The sequence below is a fragment of the Lipotes vexillifer genome, unplaced genomic scaffold (assembly GCF_000442215.2).
Source record: "Lipotes vexillifer unplaced genomic scaffold, Lipotes_vexillifer_v1.1 scaffold104, whole genome shotgun sequence".
Taxonomy (NCBI): domain Eukaryota; kingdom Metazoa; phylum Chordata; class Mammalia; order Artiodactyla; family Lipotidae; genus Lipotes; species Lipotes vexillifer.
This window is the reverse complement of record NW_006789458.1, coordinates 88,857-104,673: the sequence shown is the minus strand read 5'-3', so window position 1 is coordinate 104,673 and position 15,817 is coordinate 88,857. Positions and strand designations below refer to the sequence as shown.

At 34.0% G+C, this 15,817-nt stretch overlaps 1 protein-coding gene across 5 annotated transcripts in view; it reads left to right on the top strand.

The window, feature by feature from the left end:
- RGS7 (regulator of G protein signaling 7) overlaps window positions 1–15,817 on the top strand; it is a 615,580-nt gene that overhangs the window by 581,501 nt on the left and 18,262 nt on the right. For 3 of the 5 annotated variants that reach the window (XM_007462619.1, XM_007462620.1, XM_007462618.1), the window contains 6 exons: window positions 1,792–1,890; window positions 3,101–3,162; window positions 4,168–4,278; window positions 5,526–5,651; window positions 10,749–10,935; window positions 13,747–13,836. In XM_007462619.1, the coding sequence (XP_007462681.1) occupies window positions 1,792–1,890; window positions 3,101–3,162; window positions 4,168–4,278; window positions 5,526–5,651; window positions 10,749–10,935; window positions 13,747–13,836 (675 nt within the window). Of the gene's footprint in view, window positions 1–1,791; window positions 1,891–3,100; window positions 3,163–4,167; window positions 4,279–5,525; window positions 5,652–10,748; window positions 10,936–13,746; window positions 13,837–15,419; window positions 15,474–15,817 lie in introns of all 5 variants that reach the window. The other 2 variants (XM_007462616.1, XM_007462617.1) reach the window with 1 other exon arrangement.

The following is a 15,817-nucleotide window of genomic DNA, read 5'->3' as shown; positions in this document are numbered from 1 at the left end:
CCCGTGTCCCCTGCATCGGCAGGCGGACTCTCAACCACTGCGCCACCAGGGAAGCCCTTGCCTAATTTTTAAATAGCCACCTCAGCCGTTATTTCAGAGTTCAGAGGGTTATGGTATTTAATCAGCCTCAAAAGCAAGTAGTAGTAGTTCATTCATGCAGGGCTTTTCTGTTTCTTCAGTGGAAATTAAGTCTCCTTTTGTTCTAGGCACTATGCTTTTGTCATTCTTTTCTTTCATGATACTTATCACAGTTTTAATCATGTTTATTTGTGTGATTCTTGTGTAACCTTTAGGTTGTGAGTTCCAATGAAAGAGGAAGCATACCTATTTTTGTTTATCTCTATATCCCTAATGCTTAGCATTATATCCAGCATATAGTAGGTGTTCAATAAACGTTGAATAAATGCCAAAAGGAAAGAAAAAGAAACAGTCCAATCCATTTAGTTCAGTCCTGTTAATAATTAATTCATAGCATATGTGCTACTCCTTGGGTTGAAATGTATGCCCAGTAACAAGAAATGAGTTTCAAGATACTGGGGCTATGGCAAAGGAGGGAAGATTGAAGGACCTACCAAAGATAGTCTGAAAACCAAGTCAAATATGTTAAAGATGGGCTGAGCCAAATAACAGGGAGTCACAAGGAAAAGGGGCCCAGGTATAGGGCCAAAAGGTTAACATTAAGAAGAGATGGAGTCCAAGTGAAAACAGGTCAGTTAACAAAACACATTTGAATTTAGAGTTACTGGTAAGGTTGGTGATGTGCCTGAAAATTGGCTTGGTTAAGCATCTACCCTCTGCTGATTTCAACAGTTTCTTTCCACTATTTGGTAACTTTAATTCTGTGGGGCTCATAAACTTTATCATATCCTCATCCTTCATCCTCATGTCCAAAGAAAAAGTGCTCAGTAGCTACATTAAGTTCTTTATTTTAAAGTAATAATACTTTGAATTTAAACAAAAATTAATTTGGCCTCTTCCTTAAGTTGACATGTGAGATGTCTCACCTTCAGTTGGGAATGAATTTTTGTCCCTTTAAGTTCCCAGATCTTTATTTATATATACTATGGGTCTTTCTCAAAATAGAGCATTCCTAAATAGCGGGTTTGACCTTTTGACAAACTAGTAAAGAAGCACTGGGACATTAAGAATTTCAAAGATGTGCAAAACCTTAGGGGTCACTGATGTTTGCAAATGGCACCCAATGGAGCCAAATGACAAGGCCAGTATTGTAAGGTAAACAACCCAATTTTCAGATGGGAAAGTAGCAGCACCCTGGAGTGTCTTTATCATACAATCAGAGACCAAATCAGCAATGGAATTCTTAACTTAGTTTCTCTCCTTAGTACTCCATTCCTTTCCTATGTAAAACAACTCAGATTATTTTTATGCTTTTTTGGCTTATTACATTTTTATTCTATTCTATATCCACCTCTATTTTATTCTGAAATCAATATGTATTAGATGTTGTGTTGCTGTCATTCCCCAACTTAGTACTCTCAGCCCACCTCCACACTTTATCACACCAAGCTAGTTTTTTTCATATAATCAATTATTCGGTCAGTTAATCTAACCACGTATTTTTTTCCAAAAAGCTGTGCTTCTATTTTATATCCATATTTGGATAGCATTTACGATAGCAGTGCCTTCTGAATTTTGATAAGAAGCTTAATCCAATATGCCGCAAAACTTTGAGTTACCTTACTGGATATATAACACAAAACTACCTTTTAGAAAGTCTGTGACTATAAATGGTATTTTGTCCTAACATATTTTGTTTGTATTTTAATATAGTCTGTCTATGGTCTTCAAAATGATATTAGAAGTCACAGTCCTACCCACACACCCACACCAGAAACTAAACCTCCAACAGAAGATGAGTTACAACAACAGGTGAGTCAACCTATAATAATGGTTTACAGGGTACATGCGTTACAGAGTAGCAGGTATGAAGACCAGATGTTGATGTTAATAGTAGGTATTTTAAAAACTGATTTTTAGGATTGACTGTTTCATATAGATTTGTAGTGAAAAGGTGATTTTAAGATATGTAGTCACTTGAAAATGTATCAGTATATGGAGATAGTTTTCAAAACTCTTCACTCTTTAATTCCCCAAATCTTTTTTCCTCTAACCAATTTTTTAAAATTACACACACTGATTTATTGGTGCCTCCATTATTAAGAGTTATTTTATACTCCAGAACTCTGTCTTAAAGAATGAGAAGACAAGAGGTTGGTGACATTAGGTCATGTGTTTTCCACCTCCAGTCATGTGGCATGATCTTCACAAAAGAGTGCTTAATCTTGTTTCTGCAGTACTGATATCTATAAGCCTCTTGAAGTTTTCCCTCATTAGCACTGACGAACAGTCATGGTATGTATTGTTTCTTGTTTCATAAATTGATCAATAGCGTTGGCTCCAAGTAATATTTCAAAGTGAACACTAAGGGTCTCATATCAGATCATAGTTAAATCTCTTGGTTAGTTAAGTCATGGGACTGTTTCTCCTTTTGCTTATTTTCCCCTAATATTTTATTGTAACATGGTTTATCAATTGTGTAATACATACTTTTTCTACTATATTTATAGTCACCATGAAGGAAAAGTCATTCAGAGAGTTTTAAATTTTCCATGTGTTATTATGTCCATGTGAGAATTTGTCCTGAAATGTTGATACAATTATTCTTAAAACAAATATCACTGATGCTTTTGTTGGGTTAGTATTAGGAAGTAGGGTTTATTTTGAAATTATACTAATGAATAACAAACATTTATTTTCTGAATTTAATGTTTGAGGGAGAAATTATTCTGATTTGGATAAATGCTAAAATTTCTACAACACTTTTAAAATAAAGTTACATTTTGTTAAAGCAGTCAGAATGTTCAAATTCACTGCTGTTCTAAAGCAATACTGGTTATGTTTACATTCAAACACAGTTTAATTTTTTGTTAACTCTTTTAAAGCTCTCATGTTTGATTTTTTCTACAGACTTTGAAATTTTACTGGTTGAGAACATATTCTTGTTTAGAATTGCTCAGTCTATCAGAATTTAGAGTTGAAAATTGTGAAAATGTAACTACTTCTTTATCTCTTGTTTCAGATAAAGTATTGGCAAATACAGTTAGATAGACATCGGTTAAAAATGTCAAAAGTTGCTGATAGGTAAGTATTGCAAGACACCCATATAAATAAAAAAATTTTCATATGACAATTAAATGTGCTCAATATGGTAAGAGAACTGGTGGGAGGAGAATTGTTATAAATAATTGGAACCCTGCAAGAAATATTATTTTCCTTTTCCTTTTTGAACATGGAAAACTTTCAAAGAGCTCTTTTGTTGTACTTCAAATGACAGAATAATCATTATTATCTTAAGTCTCTAGAGGTCCAGTCTTTGTGCAACCAGAATCAAATACAGAAGATAATTCCAAGGAGTTGAATCTTTTCACTCCTGCTAGGAGAAATGAAACTTTCAATTTATTAAGTTACCTTTTGGCAACTTAGAAGCTCTCTGTAAATTCATCTTAACATTCACACTACTCAGTTATTTTATGACTTCATATTTTGAATTAAACTCAGATTTTATATATTTTCCTATTTTTCATTTAAATCTGTTTTTAAGGCATTCATGTTCTTCACTTTGGGGCATTGCCAGATCTTACCTCTCCAACTTTTTTCCTCTCCTTTTTCCCTTTAGTTGATTTTAGATACAGATTTTTTTTTTCAAAAAGTTGTTGTCAGTGATTCCCCTTTACCTAATTCCTGTAAATACTTTTGACAAAAAATTTCCGTTTAACCCCTTCTCCAAGTTGAGCTAAACTTCTCTGTTGTGCTGTGGGTGGGCTAGTTGACCAAGGATTGGAACTGACCTTTAGCACTTCCTTTTACACAGTGACCTCTTCCATTTTGCCTCATTTTAATGGAGGGATATTAATTCATATTGCTTAGGCATGGGGAGAGATGGAATCCTTAGCGATATTTGTCTTCCAAGAAGCACAGTAAGTTGATGCATTAAAGTTATTGAAACATGAAAATTGCTATTGGATTTCATTCTATAAGCAAGCAAGGATTCCTTGGCCAGATGTTTTTATATTGTGTCCCTTACAAAGTTCAGATAAAACCTCAGCCAGAAAACTAAGGAAAATTAAAATGTTTCTTTCTCTCGAGTCTGCTAAGTTACACAGAACAGTATGTAGAATATGACCCATTTCTTGTGCCGCCTGACCCTTCTAACCCATGGTTGTCTGATGATACTACCTTCTGGGAACTTGAAGCAAGGTAAGTGAAATTTTCTCTTCCTTCCAAATATTTCACTTATTTCAGGGTTTGAGTGAAATAGGAAGAATCTTATGGCTGACTAATTGTAAAATTAATTTTACTCTGTGTCTACATTAGCCATGACATAAAGCTCTTGTTCAAGGTAATGGTTTTTGAACGTTAGATATTTGCATTTATATTAGATTTGCATTTCCAGAAAGAATGGCAGAAAAAATTAGAGGTGCAAGCGTTTCAAGGAAGACTAGTCAGAGTTAGGGTCTTTAGTTCTTAAAATTTAGCTCATTGTTTTTAGCTTCCTTGAAAATCTGCATAGCCCATCTGCAAAAGCCCATCTATTCAAGTAAAATGAATGCTACATCCATAGTTACTTAAGCCCAATACAAGTATGCCTTTATAAATTCAATTTTAAAACAAAATGAATTTACCATAAACACGCTAAGAGAAACTGACAAGAGACTGACTTCTTAAGAAAACCAAAGCACAGTTTAAGACTCCCTGGTTTCTTTCATCAGCTGTATAAGGGGAGAATTATATCATCAATCTTGATGGAGTCATAAAAAGTTCATTGCATACCCCTTTACAGAGTGAGGATTTAGTATTCTGTAGCACTCCTCTAGAATGCATTTATGGACCTTCTCTTCCATCCAGTGGTTCTTAAATGCTTGACAAGTACAGATCTCTTCATCCTTTAAATTCTAGATTTTATACATGTGAAAGTTGGAACCCCAACATGTTGTGACTCAACCAGGACTAGGTCACACATTTAATCAACAGCAGAGTCATAAACCAGGATTTAAGTCTTTTGAGTCTCAATGTATTTTCCTCCAATACAACCTGCCACCATGAGACTTCATTGTGTAGTGGTTAAGAAATTGAGCTCTGGAGTCAGAATGTCTGGAATATTACCTGTTCAACATTGGCAAGTTATAACCCTCTTTCTGCCTCGATTTCTTCATTTCTAAAATAAGAATTATGATAGGATCTGTCTCATAAAGTTGCTGAAAAAATCTAAAAGAGAGAATCCATCTCTTTATAGCTAATGCTTAATAAACGTTAAACTTTATTATTAATGCCTAACTTTCATCTCACGATAATTTCATGCAGATCCATCAATCAGATTTTTTTTTCTGAAAACTATGCTAAAGATGGGAAATTAAAATCATATATGATTTTGAGGGAAAATATAATAGCAGAAGATAGAATTTTTAATGAAAGGAATATATTTGGCTTTGTTTTATCTTCTATAGCAAAGAACCAAGCCAGCAGAGGGTAAAACGATGGGGTTTTGGCATGGATGAAGCATTGAAAGATCCAGTTGGGAGAGAACAGTTCCTTAAATTTCTAGAGTCAGAATTCAGCTCAGAAAACTTAAGGTAAACCATGTTGTTTGAATCTTATACTATATGCAAGAGAGACCTACCTGTGATGAGTCTGGTTATTTTGCACTTGATAGACCAGTTACTATCCCACCAACATCATGATGATGATACGGGTCCATTGAATTTTTGCCTCCTGATGGAAGAAGAAAAGGTAATGAAGGCAAAGCACTTTGTCCAACATTATCAATTCCTCATAAAGGTTTATTTTACAGTGTCTCCTGATCTTTTAACTATGTAAATCTGATGCATTTGAAATGGCCTGCATAAAGAAGTGTAACACTTAAACTAGTATTTGGCAAAGTGTGAAATCATTGATAATATTTATGCAGTTTAATTAAAATATCACCTATTTATCAATATTGGTCTTCTTTGTATATTGCATCTCAAGTAAGATCTAGAAAAAGAGATTGAGTGCTTCTATGAAACTTGAAACAAAACTATGGAGTACATTTACTTTGTACACTTAAATACAGCCTCAGGGCAGTTGAGAGCAGCACCTCACTGAGCCCCGCTGGAGGGGTGTGCATCCTTCCCATCTATTGTAAACAGCATCCTTACATATTTTTGAAACTTTTCTGACTTGAGGCGCCTGGAAATTGAATTTTTAAATGTGAGACATTGGAATAGATTTTAATGGCTCTAAGATCACTGAAGTGAGTGATAACTTTCCACTACATAAAATGGTTTTTCTACAAGCTCTTTCATTCATTATTCTTTTGAAACTTAACACCCTAATTTACTTTCCCATTACTTATGCAGTCCTGTGAAATTCATTTACAGAAAGGCATCAGCATTCATTTATTTTCACTGGAACTAAGCAGCTCCAGAAATGTCACATTCTTTTCAGGAGATTTAACAGATACCAATACCAAACCATTCAGAAATACATAAAATTTTGACAGATGTCCCATGGATTAAGCAAGTTGACCACAGACAGAGTCTGGAGGAATTTAATTATATGTGCATGCCTGTCTTGGATTGTTGGAATGCAGCTTCCTATTCTCTTTCAAGTTTATGAGAACACTTGTTTGACAGGGCTTTCACAAGGTCTGCAGTTGCTAAGGATTTTTATTGGACCTACTAAATAATATTTTCTCTCCTGAGGTCACATTATCAGTTATTGAGTACAAGAATAAATAAAAATAAAGCAGAGATAAAGTCTATTTTTAGCCTTTTAGTGGATGGGGAGGTGGAGTTTCCTCTAATTCTCTAAGTTTTTGAAAAAATGCTGACATCATGGGTTTCATGATGAAGAAATAAATAAGCAGTGGCCCCACCAGTATCACCTAATCAAATAAATATCCTTCCTGCTCTCATTAAAAGTACAGCCTAGTGGTGAATACAGAGAAGAAAACAGATCACAACACAAAATCATGGGTATTAGATCAGAGAAATACAGAGGAATGGCAAACCCAGAGGTGGAGATCAATAAAGGCATCCTAAGGGAAACAGCTTCTAGGCTTGGATGACAAGGAGATAACCAGGCAAAAAAGGAAGAGGGAAGAAGTTTGGGGCAAAAGGAATAGTGTGTGCAAACTCTGTTTCATGAATGAAATTGAATCACTGCTGTTTTCTTAATTCGTGCCTTAACTATTTCTTATCTCAGTAATTCTATGCCACATAGATTGCCTGATAAGTAATTACATATAAGAAATATTACATATTTCATTGTGTGAAAATGTATAAATATCATCCAAAAGGCTTTCTGTTCTATATTTTAAAATTACAGAATAGTTAATTTGAAGTAGTCCTGGCACTAGTTCTATAGGGCTTAGATATTTAATATTTTTATGGAAGAAACGTTTAGTTCTGGAAAAGGTAAATGCTTGCATATATTTTTGCCGTCTAGGATCTCCCTTACTCCATTTCTTCCTTTAATTTAAATGGCCACATGTATATGTCTTTTCCTGCTGTGTTAGGAAAACAGGGGCTGGATATCCCAAGAATCAGAGGTTATATAAAAGTATTGCAAATAGACAGCAGACATAAATATCTACCAAATGCTATCTTAAATTTTGGGCTAAACTGATCATTTGGAAATAGATTTATTATAAGTGTTTAATTAGAGCAATTTCTTAAATCTGAACTAAATTGCTTTTAGAGTCCTTTTTCTTTGTAAGCATTGTAAATGCTAATAAATCCTGTTAATTTTTTTTACTGCATGTTATGTTGAAATAAAAACAAAGTAAAATTAAAAATGAAATATCATATATTTCATATATAGTCACATATATATTTCTTGAGTATATACCATAAGCTTGTTATATGTTTCCATACTAAGGATTGATAAATATAGATATAATTCTTGAATACCTTCTATATGCCATAATATGCTTTATATTCACTACTTTTATAAGTATGCCATGCTGTATTTTGTATTTATTATTTCTGATTATCATTCATCTAATCATAACTTCAGAAATGAAATGTAAATATTCTTGCCCCATTTTACACACAAGCAAAATATGACTGGAAGAAGTTAAGCATCTTTCAGAATCAGATTACTAATAACTGGCATCCTAGGCTTTCTATAATCCAATACCAAGCTACTGTCCACTGCTCCCAACCTGAACCCCCTGCTTCTGCCTAGGTATCTGGTGTCACAGACCGAGGGAGACAAAACAGTCAAGTTAGCCAGCAGGGCTAATTACACCTAAATAAGTCTCAATGCATCTTATTTAGCATCTGCTATTTAGGGAAGTGTGGCACTCATATGAGCATTTTTTTCTAGTATTGAGACAGAAACAATAGTCAAGAAAAACTGCTTATTGATAAGTACTTATTCCTCAAATATAACTTCTGCTCTCCCTTGGTGTATTTTTGCTCATTCCTTTTTCAGGTAAAGCAGAGTAAGTACTAAGTAAATGTAATAATATGAGTGTTATATGAGTGCCTAAAAATATGTCAAGCACTTCAAAAGTGCCCTTTACATAGTTTATCTCATTTAATCTAGTGGAAACCCAGTGAGATAGGCATTAGCATTCCATTTTACTGATGACAAAATTAAGGCTCAAAGACATTAAATAATTCCTCATAGTCCAGCTACCATATAATAAGGGGCTATAATAAATAGCCAGTGCCCTTTACATTCTACTAAATTATTACAATGACTATGCTGAGGATAAGAAAGGCAGTGATACTTTTAAGGAGGCATTCAAGAGAGTTGTTTTGAGCATGTCATCTGCTGCAGATCTCGGGGCAAACCATAGCTGTGGCACTCACAGTGGGTAACTTAAATAAGTGACTTATCCTTCATATCTTCAGTTTTCTCTAAAGTGGGGGAAATATTAACACATACTCTATAAAGTTGTAGGGATTGCATGAATTAATATAGCTAAATCACTTAGAATAGTGCCTGCACTTACTTGTCAGTGTAGATGATGTTAGTATTACCTCCTCAACCCTTTGATATTTCATCCGTAATTTCAAGTCTATTTAAGTTGTCACTGCATCTGTACAGCCTTCCTAGAACTCCCTTTTCCAACCCAGTACTTGCCCCAGCAGAGGGGCTCCTTCCTGCTCTGCATTCCCAGACTGTCTGGTTTGTGCTATTCCTTGAGAATCTCTCATGTGCTTCCTTGTATTATGACCATTTGAATGGTGTATCTTTGCTAGTTCAAGGACAAAGACATTCTTTTTATCTATGTGTTCAAAGAGTGCTGAAATGAACGTGAATGAGCATGAATTATAACACTTATGCTCCCTCAGGTTGCACCTAGCATTCCTATTAGATTTCACAGTGTCAGAATCTGTATTTTAAAAGGAAATGGTCTTGACCTTTCCCTTCTGAAAGCAACCCACGGTAGTTTCATGTTTAAAGCATTGTTCATGTTGGATTATCTACTGTTATCTATCTACAGGAAAATGGTATCTAGAAAGTGGAAAATTACTAGGTTGAGTAATATTTGATATTCTAATTGTAGCTCAACAACTTTATTACTTATTTTTGAACTTTTATTAATCCGCAAGTTAAAACGTAATAGTTATGAAGTATAAGCAAGTATACTGCTTATACCCTTCTACCTTTCTTAAGACTTTCTTAAGACTCTGTAGCCTGTAGTGACCTTCACCTCTGTGGTCATCTTTTCCATTTCATTATCACATCTGGCCCCTGTTGCGGATAACATAGACCTAGTACTTCCTTTTTCAAGTATCTTTTTTTAATTTAAAAACATTATATGATGTGTTATATACATATTCATTTTGTCATCATTTCTAGGTCTAACCAAAAAGACATAATATAGAGCAAAATTTTAAAAAATGAAACCCATTAATAGAATGTGACTTCTTATTAGACTTTGCTATTTGCTTTTATCAAGCAAAACATGTTCTGGTGTTATTTCCTTTCAGATTATACTATATTCTATATAGAAGCATATCAAATATATTTTTATATTTAGCAGTGAGTCAGTATTATTTTTTTCCAGAACTTCTGAATTGTTATAATGCCTCTGCAAATTTAAGCCTTTTGAACAATTACATGTGAAAGCTTGCTGCTTCTGTCATTTCATAACTCCCTGAATTAAATCGCCTAAAATTAGTTATTTGCCCTGATTTCTCCAGCTAGGGCATTTTCTAATCTGTGTCCAGGCCTCTTTTAATTCCAGTAAAGCTTCACTGTAATTCCATTACCTGGTAAAGCAGAAAATCCTCTCCATACTAACCCTCATTGCTCAAATGGACAAAAGATCCAAAAGATAGAGTATGTGGCATACTTTATCCCCCCCAATCAGATGATCCGCGTCACTCACCTTAATGCCCTTCAAACTCCTCTTCCTTTCTAATAAATGGTTCTTTAGCAGTGCTCCTTTGTTTCAGTAAAATTTAAGGTTGTATAGAATCAGGACCCTGGCAGATCTGTTTTTAACAGAAAACATCTAAAAGAGAGAGTTTTCAAGATTTCCTTTCCCCAAATGTTATATCTTTGAATACAACTAATTAAAAAAATCAGTAAAGGCCTATTTCTGGAAGCCCTCAGAGAAAATGAGCTCATTATTATGCTTCATTGTGAATTGTATGATAGGTCAATATTTTAAGAATTTTCGGATTATGAGGCATTGGAGTAAATGCTTGGTGTCACATTTTGCATAGATTCTGGCTAGCAGTGGAGGACTTGAAGAAAAGGCCTATTAGAGAAGTCCCCTCTCGAGTTCAGGAAATATGGCAAGAATTTCTGGCTCCAGGAGCCCCCAGTGCTATTAACTTGGATTCTAAGAGCTATGACAAAACCACACAGAATGTGAAGGAGCCCGGGCGATACACATTCGAAGATGCTCAGGTTGGTACACGGATGGGCCTCACATTGCGTCACAAATGTTCTCCTGAGTTGAAAGTTGGAATACTTTTGTTTTATTTTCATTGTAATTGGTGGCTATATCTAATATTTTCAATTTAGGTAACTGTATGTAAAATAACTAATTGATCTAGAAGAGAACAGAGATGCTTTAAAATGAGCATGGGAATTTTTGTAAATTTGAATGTTTTTACATGAAAATTTCTTGAAGGGAAATATTTTAAATATTTGAAAACTTTTTACTTTATTTTCCACTTTGTCACCTCAGTAACATGTATTTTAACTCTTTAACTTGTCTTCCAGTGAGGAGATTCTAAGATTCTGACATTCCTAAATAATTTATTATTATGGATAGTCAGAACTAAACTAAATTAGCTTGAAGTTATGTAAAACTCAAACCACTTTTGTCTCTGATGATAAAATGAAATAGTAAATTTAGGCATTTATTATTTTTCCAAGTTAATTTTTTAGTGTGCAAAAAGAAGAGAAAAGGAAATTGATATTAATATTAACATCCTAAGACAAATTTTCATGTTTTTTCTTTTTTTCTCAAACTGGGTGTAATTGCCTCCTTAGAAGCAATTTGAATTTCTACTTTTTCTAAAAAAATATTGTGCTCAATAGGAAAAATAAACATGAAATGAGAGGATATTATTTCCTAATGATGTGTTGAAATTGGCTTTTAAACCAGAACATGCATGCTTCATAATTTCTTAAAACCTCTTTTAGAGAAGAATGTTAGCTCTAGAAAGTATCTTGTTTTTTAAATAACTACATTACTAAAACAAAATATAGAAGATGAAGAATAAGGTACACAGATTTCCTTTCTTATTTTTACTCTCGGTAGAAAATATATTTATCCTTGGCTTTGGTTTAAAAAGATGAGCCACTGTGCAGAAAACTAACACAAGTTGAAACAGCCAACCAAAAACCCATTCATTCGCCCTGGCTCTGCTATGGTCTTCTATGTGGAAATAATTACATTCTATGGAGACACATGAGAGAGAGCAGGATGAAAATTCTGGCTCTGTTGCTTATTTCTTTGCTGGTTTTTCTTTCTTGTAGTTCAAGATAAACTTTCAAGCATTTTTCTGGAGCCAATAGCGTGTAAAATATTTGAAATTACCTTCCCCAAATCTTAATATTAAAAAGAACATTTCTTTGTTATCTTTGTCATTGAAGAATATTCTTGCTTATTGGGTCTTCAATAAAAGGAAAAGGCATGATTTTCTATAGAAAACACTACTACCTGACCGTAGGCTTCTTTTTTCAATCAACCTCAGATATTTAATTCCAGTTTTTTGTAGGCTTTTAAACCATGTATTCAAAAATATAATAACAGAATTTCCTGCTGCTGTTTAAGAGATGCAATGTAATAAGAAAGCAGATTCTGGAGCCAAATTGCCTGGGTTTTAGTCTGAGCTTTGCTCTGTGACCTATTGCAGGTACTCCACTTCTTCATGCTTCAGTTTCTTCATATTTAAAATACATATAAAAATGGTTACCAACCTTGTTGAGGTTTTGTGAGGATATAATTAACTAATATAGGCAAGCACTTAGAAGTGTACCTGGCATGTATTCAAGCATATTTGAGCACTTACTATGCATACCCTTATACTTTGCTAAACATTTGTCATTCCTCTAATCCTGACAATAACTCTATTTTATAGATTAGAAAATTTAGACTCAGAGAAATGAATAAAGTGGTCAAAATTTACATTTTGTAAGTGGTAGATCCTGAGCAACATAACATCTGAATCCCAAAATGATTGACTTCTAAATAAGACATTGCCTCACTTTTCCAACAACAAATTCTGATGCAGTTCCAAATGTACCATATTTTTGGAGATGAACCTTAGACTAGATATTGAGACTTAATCCAGAACGTCTTTAAGTGGATTCACAGTAACTACAAATTATCGCTGGTGTGTTTAAGACCAGGGAAACTGAGTCATTTCTTAAAATATATATTTTCTCCAAACAAGAAGAGACTGGGACATTCCAGATACTCTCAAGTGGTTCAAAACTCTGTGTCTAACAGACTGGAATGAACAAGGAGCATTTATGCTCCCCTAGAGTGCAATAAGCCAAAGCAGAATCTCCCTAGATTGGGCCAACACTGAATTGGATGGATACATTTTTTTCTTCTTTGTCTACCAATACTCATCATCAAAACAGAACATTGAAGACTGATTAGGATTATCAAATATTTACCTAATCTATCTCTGAATAAGTCAAAACATGCACACAAATTGGGAGGTTTAGCAATTAAATATCACAAAATTTATTTTTGGATTTGTGCTCTGGCCTAAAGTGGACGTAGATGACAGTTTTCACCAAAGAAATGATTCATTTGGGAAGTCTGCACCCTCCAACTACATATAAATGCCAAAGGCTTCTAGAATGATTATTGAATCTTGACTTCACATCATTCTCTTTTGGCTTGGAGTAATCTTAACAGACAGCAGATTTATTTATATTCTTAAATGGTCTATGTAAGTCAACAGCTTGATTTGAAGTTACTTCATGACAATCTGCTAACTAAATTCCATTTTTATTTTTTAAGGACTGGTTGTGGTTTACCTCCTCCATAGCTCCCAAACGAGTTTAAACATTGATCCTTGAATAAAATAATAAATTTGAAAGTCTAAATGTTCTATAAGCATATAAGGTATTCTCATCAGCATTATCATTATTATTTTTAGCTGCTTCCAGATTTGTTTTGTATTCTTATCACAGTACTTGATTTTTCCTGAGAAATAATAAGGAAGCACCTCAACCATTATTTCTTTTTAGGAGCACATTTACAAACTGATGAAAAGTGATTCATACCCACGTTTTATAAGATCCAGTGCCTATCAAGAGCTTCTACAGGCAAAGAAAAAGGTATTGGTTCTTTGTGAATTTTTTGACCTAGTTCTCAGTTGTAGTTATTTGGAGTAGTTACCTCTGCTGGGCCCACAGTATTGGACAAATGGTAAGTGAATATACTCTAAGACCCTCCCCCAAACCTTTGCATTTTATAAGGGCCATTTAAGTTGTATGGGTTTCTGTTTGTTGATTGCTTATTTTCTTTGTTTGTTTCTGCAGATGTTCATGCTTTACAAAGTTGTTTAGACACCGTTTTCATGTTTCATGTTAGTCTTCTGTATGCCAGTTTAAGGAAATAAAAAATTACAATAAAGAAAGGAAAAGAACAATGTCATCAGATCAAAAAATTAAAGAGGGTTTTCCTTGTCCAGTAAGCTAGAATGTATGTTTTGGGCCATACGCTCCATAACTCATTGTTTTCAATGATAGTTGCCAAAATGCAGTAATGTTTGCTTTCACATATTTTCATTTGGCATTTGTTCTGAGTCACTTAGTATCCCTACTATGAGGTTTCATACCTAAGATGATAGCCAAGCACATTTTCGAAGAGCTGCAATAGGCTACATTGTTCAATTAATGTTTATAATCAAAGTCTCACTGTAAATAACACCTTATATAACCAGTATAATAGGGAATGGAAAATCTGGATGTAAACATCAGCATCATTCATTATTTTGTAATGTTAAAATAGTCCATAGCTTCTTGAAATTCTGAGATGAAATTATAATTTTGTGTAATTCATGATCATCATTTACGCTAATGGTATTTTTCAAAGTCCATTGACTTTGCAACGGGAAATAGATACTCTGTAGTATCTATCTGTCCAGTACAGCAACCACTAGCCACATGGAGCTGTTTAAATTTAAACTTAAATTAGTTAAGGTTACATAAAATTCTACTCAAATTTCTAGTACTCAATGGCCACAGCTAAAGACTTCTGAAATATTAGTTAATATAGAATGAAATTTCCATGCTTTCAGAAAGTTCTACTGGACAGCAATGCTCTACAGAATTAATGATGTTATCAACAGAAATTTAGTGCCAGTAGAAAATTATGAGGAAATTCTGAAGTTAAGCCACTAGATTTTCAAACATTTAGGCTTTGAAAATGTTGGCATAAAACCTTAACATATCTACTTCATTTTAGTGTAATTTGATTTTGCTTGAAATCACACTATTTTGTTTACACAAGAAGAGTTTTGGTGTTAAAAGTAAAAGCACTAATGCAAACAGAGCCCATGTCCTGTGACAAGAGGCCTTCTGTGCCAGCTCTCCTGTCTTCCTGATCCCTATGATTTAGAACATGAATTTGGTGTTCCATCATTTCATCATCCTGTCTTTTTCTGCTGTTTTTCTTTCTGACTTTTCCTTTCTTTCTTTCTTTTTCTTTCTTTATTTCTTTCTTTTTCCTTCCTTCCTTCCTTCCTCTCATTATTTCTTTTGTTCTTTTCTTTCTTTCTTTCTTCCTTCCTTCCTTCCTTCCTTCCTCTCTTTATTTCTTTCATTCTTTCTTTTCGTTCTCCCTTCCTTCCTTTCTTTCTTTCTTTCGTCTCTCTCTCTCTTTGTTCCTTTGCCCCACCCAACCCCACACATGTAAGTCGGAATACTCAGTGGATCGCAGAACATCTTTTGAAAACTTTGCACAGAATGTGGTAAGTTTTAATTTTTAAGGAATTACAAATCATTAAGTCCAATTGGGAAACATTCCCAGTTTCAAGCCCCATCTTCCACCTTGCATCCTTTGAAGTAACAGCAAAGGTATTTATTGCCTTTATTCAAATTCCGAATTTCCTGCTTCCTACTTATCTTTCTGTCCCAGCACTTTCTGGAGTAGATAAGATATCACATGTGAAAATCTATATGTATCAAACTAAGGCTTGGAAAGAAATGTGTATTATGATACATAAAATGAAGAAACTGTCCTTTATATTTTAATTTTTATTCTATGTATCTCTTTCTTTATTAAAGATAGTGCATGCATTTCTATACTCTTTCC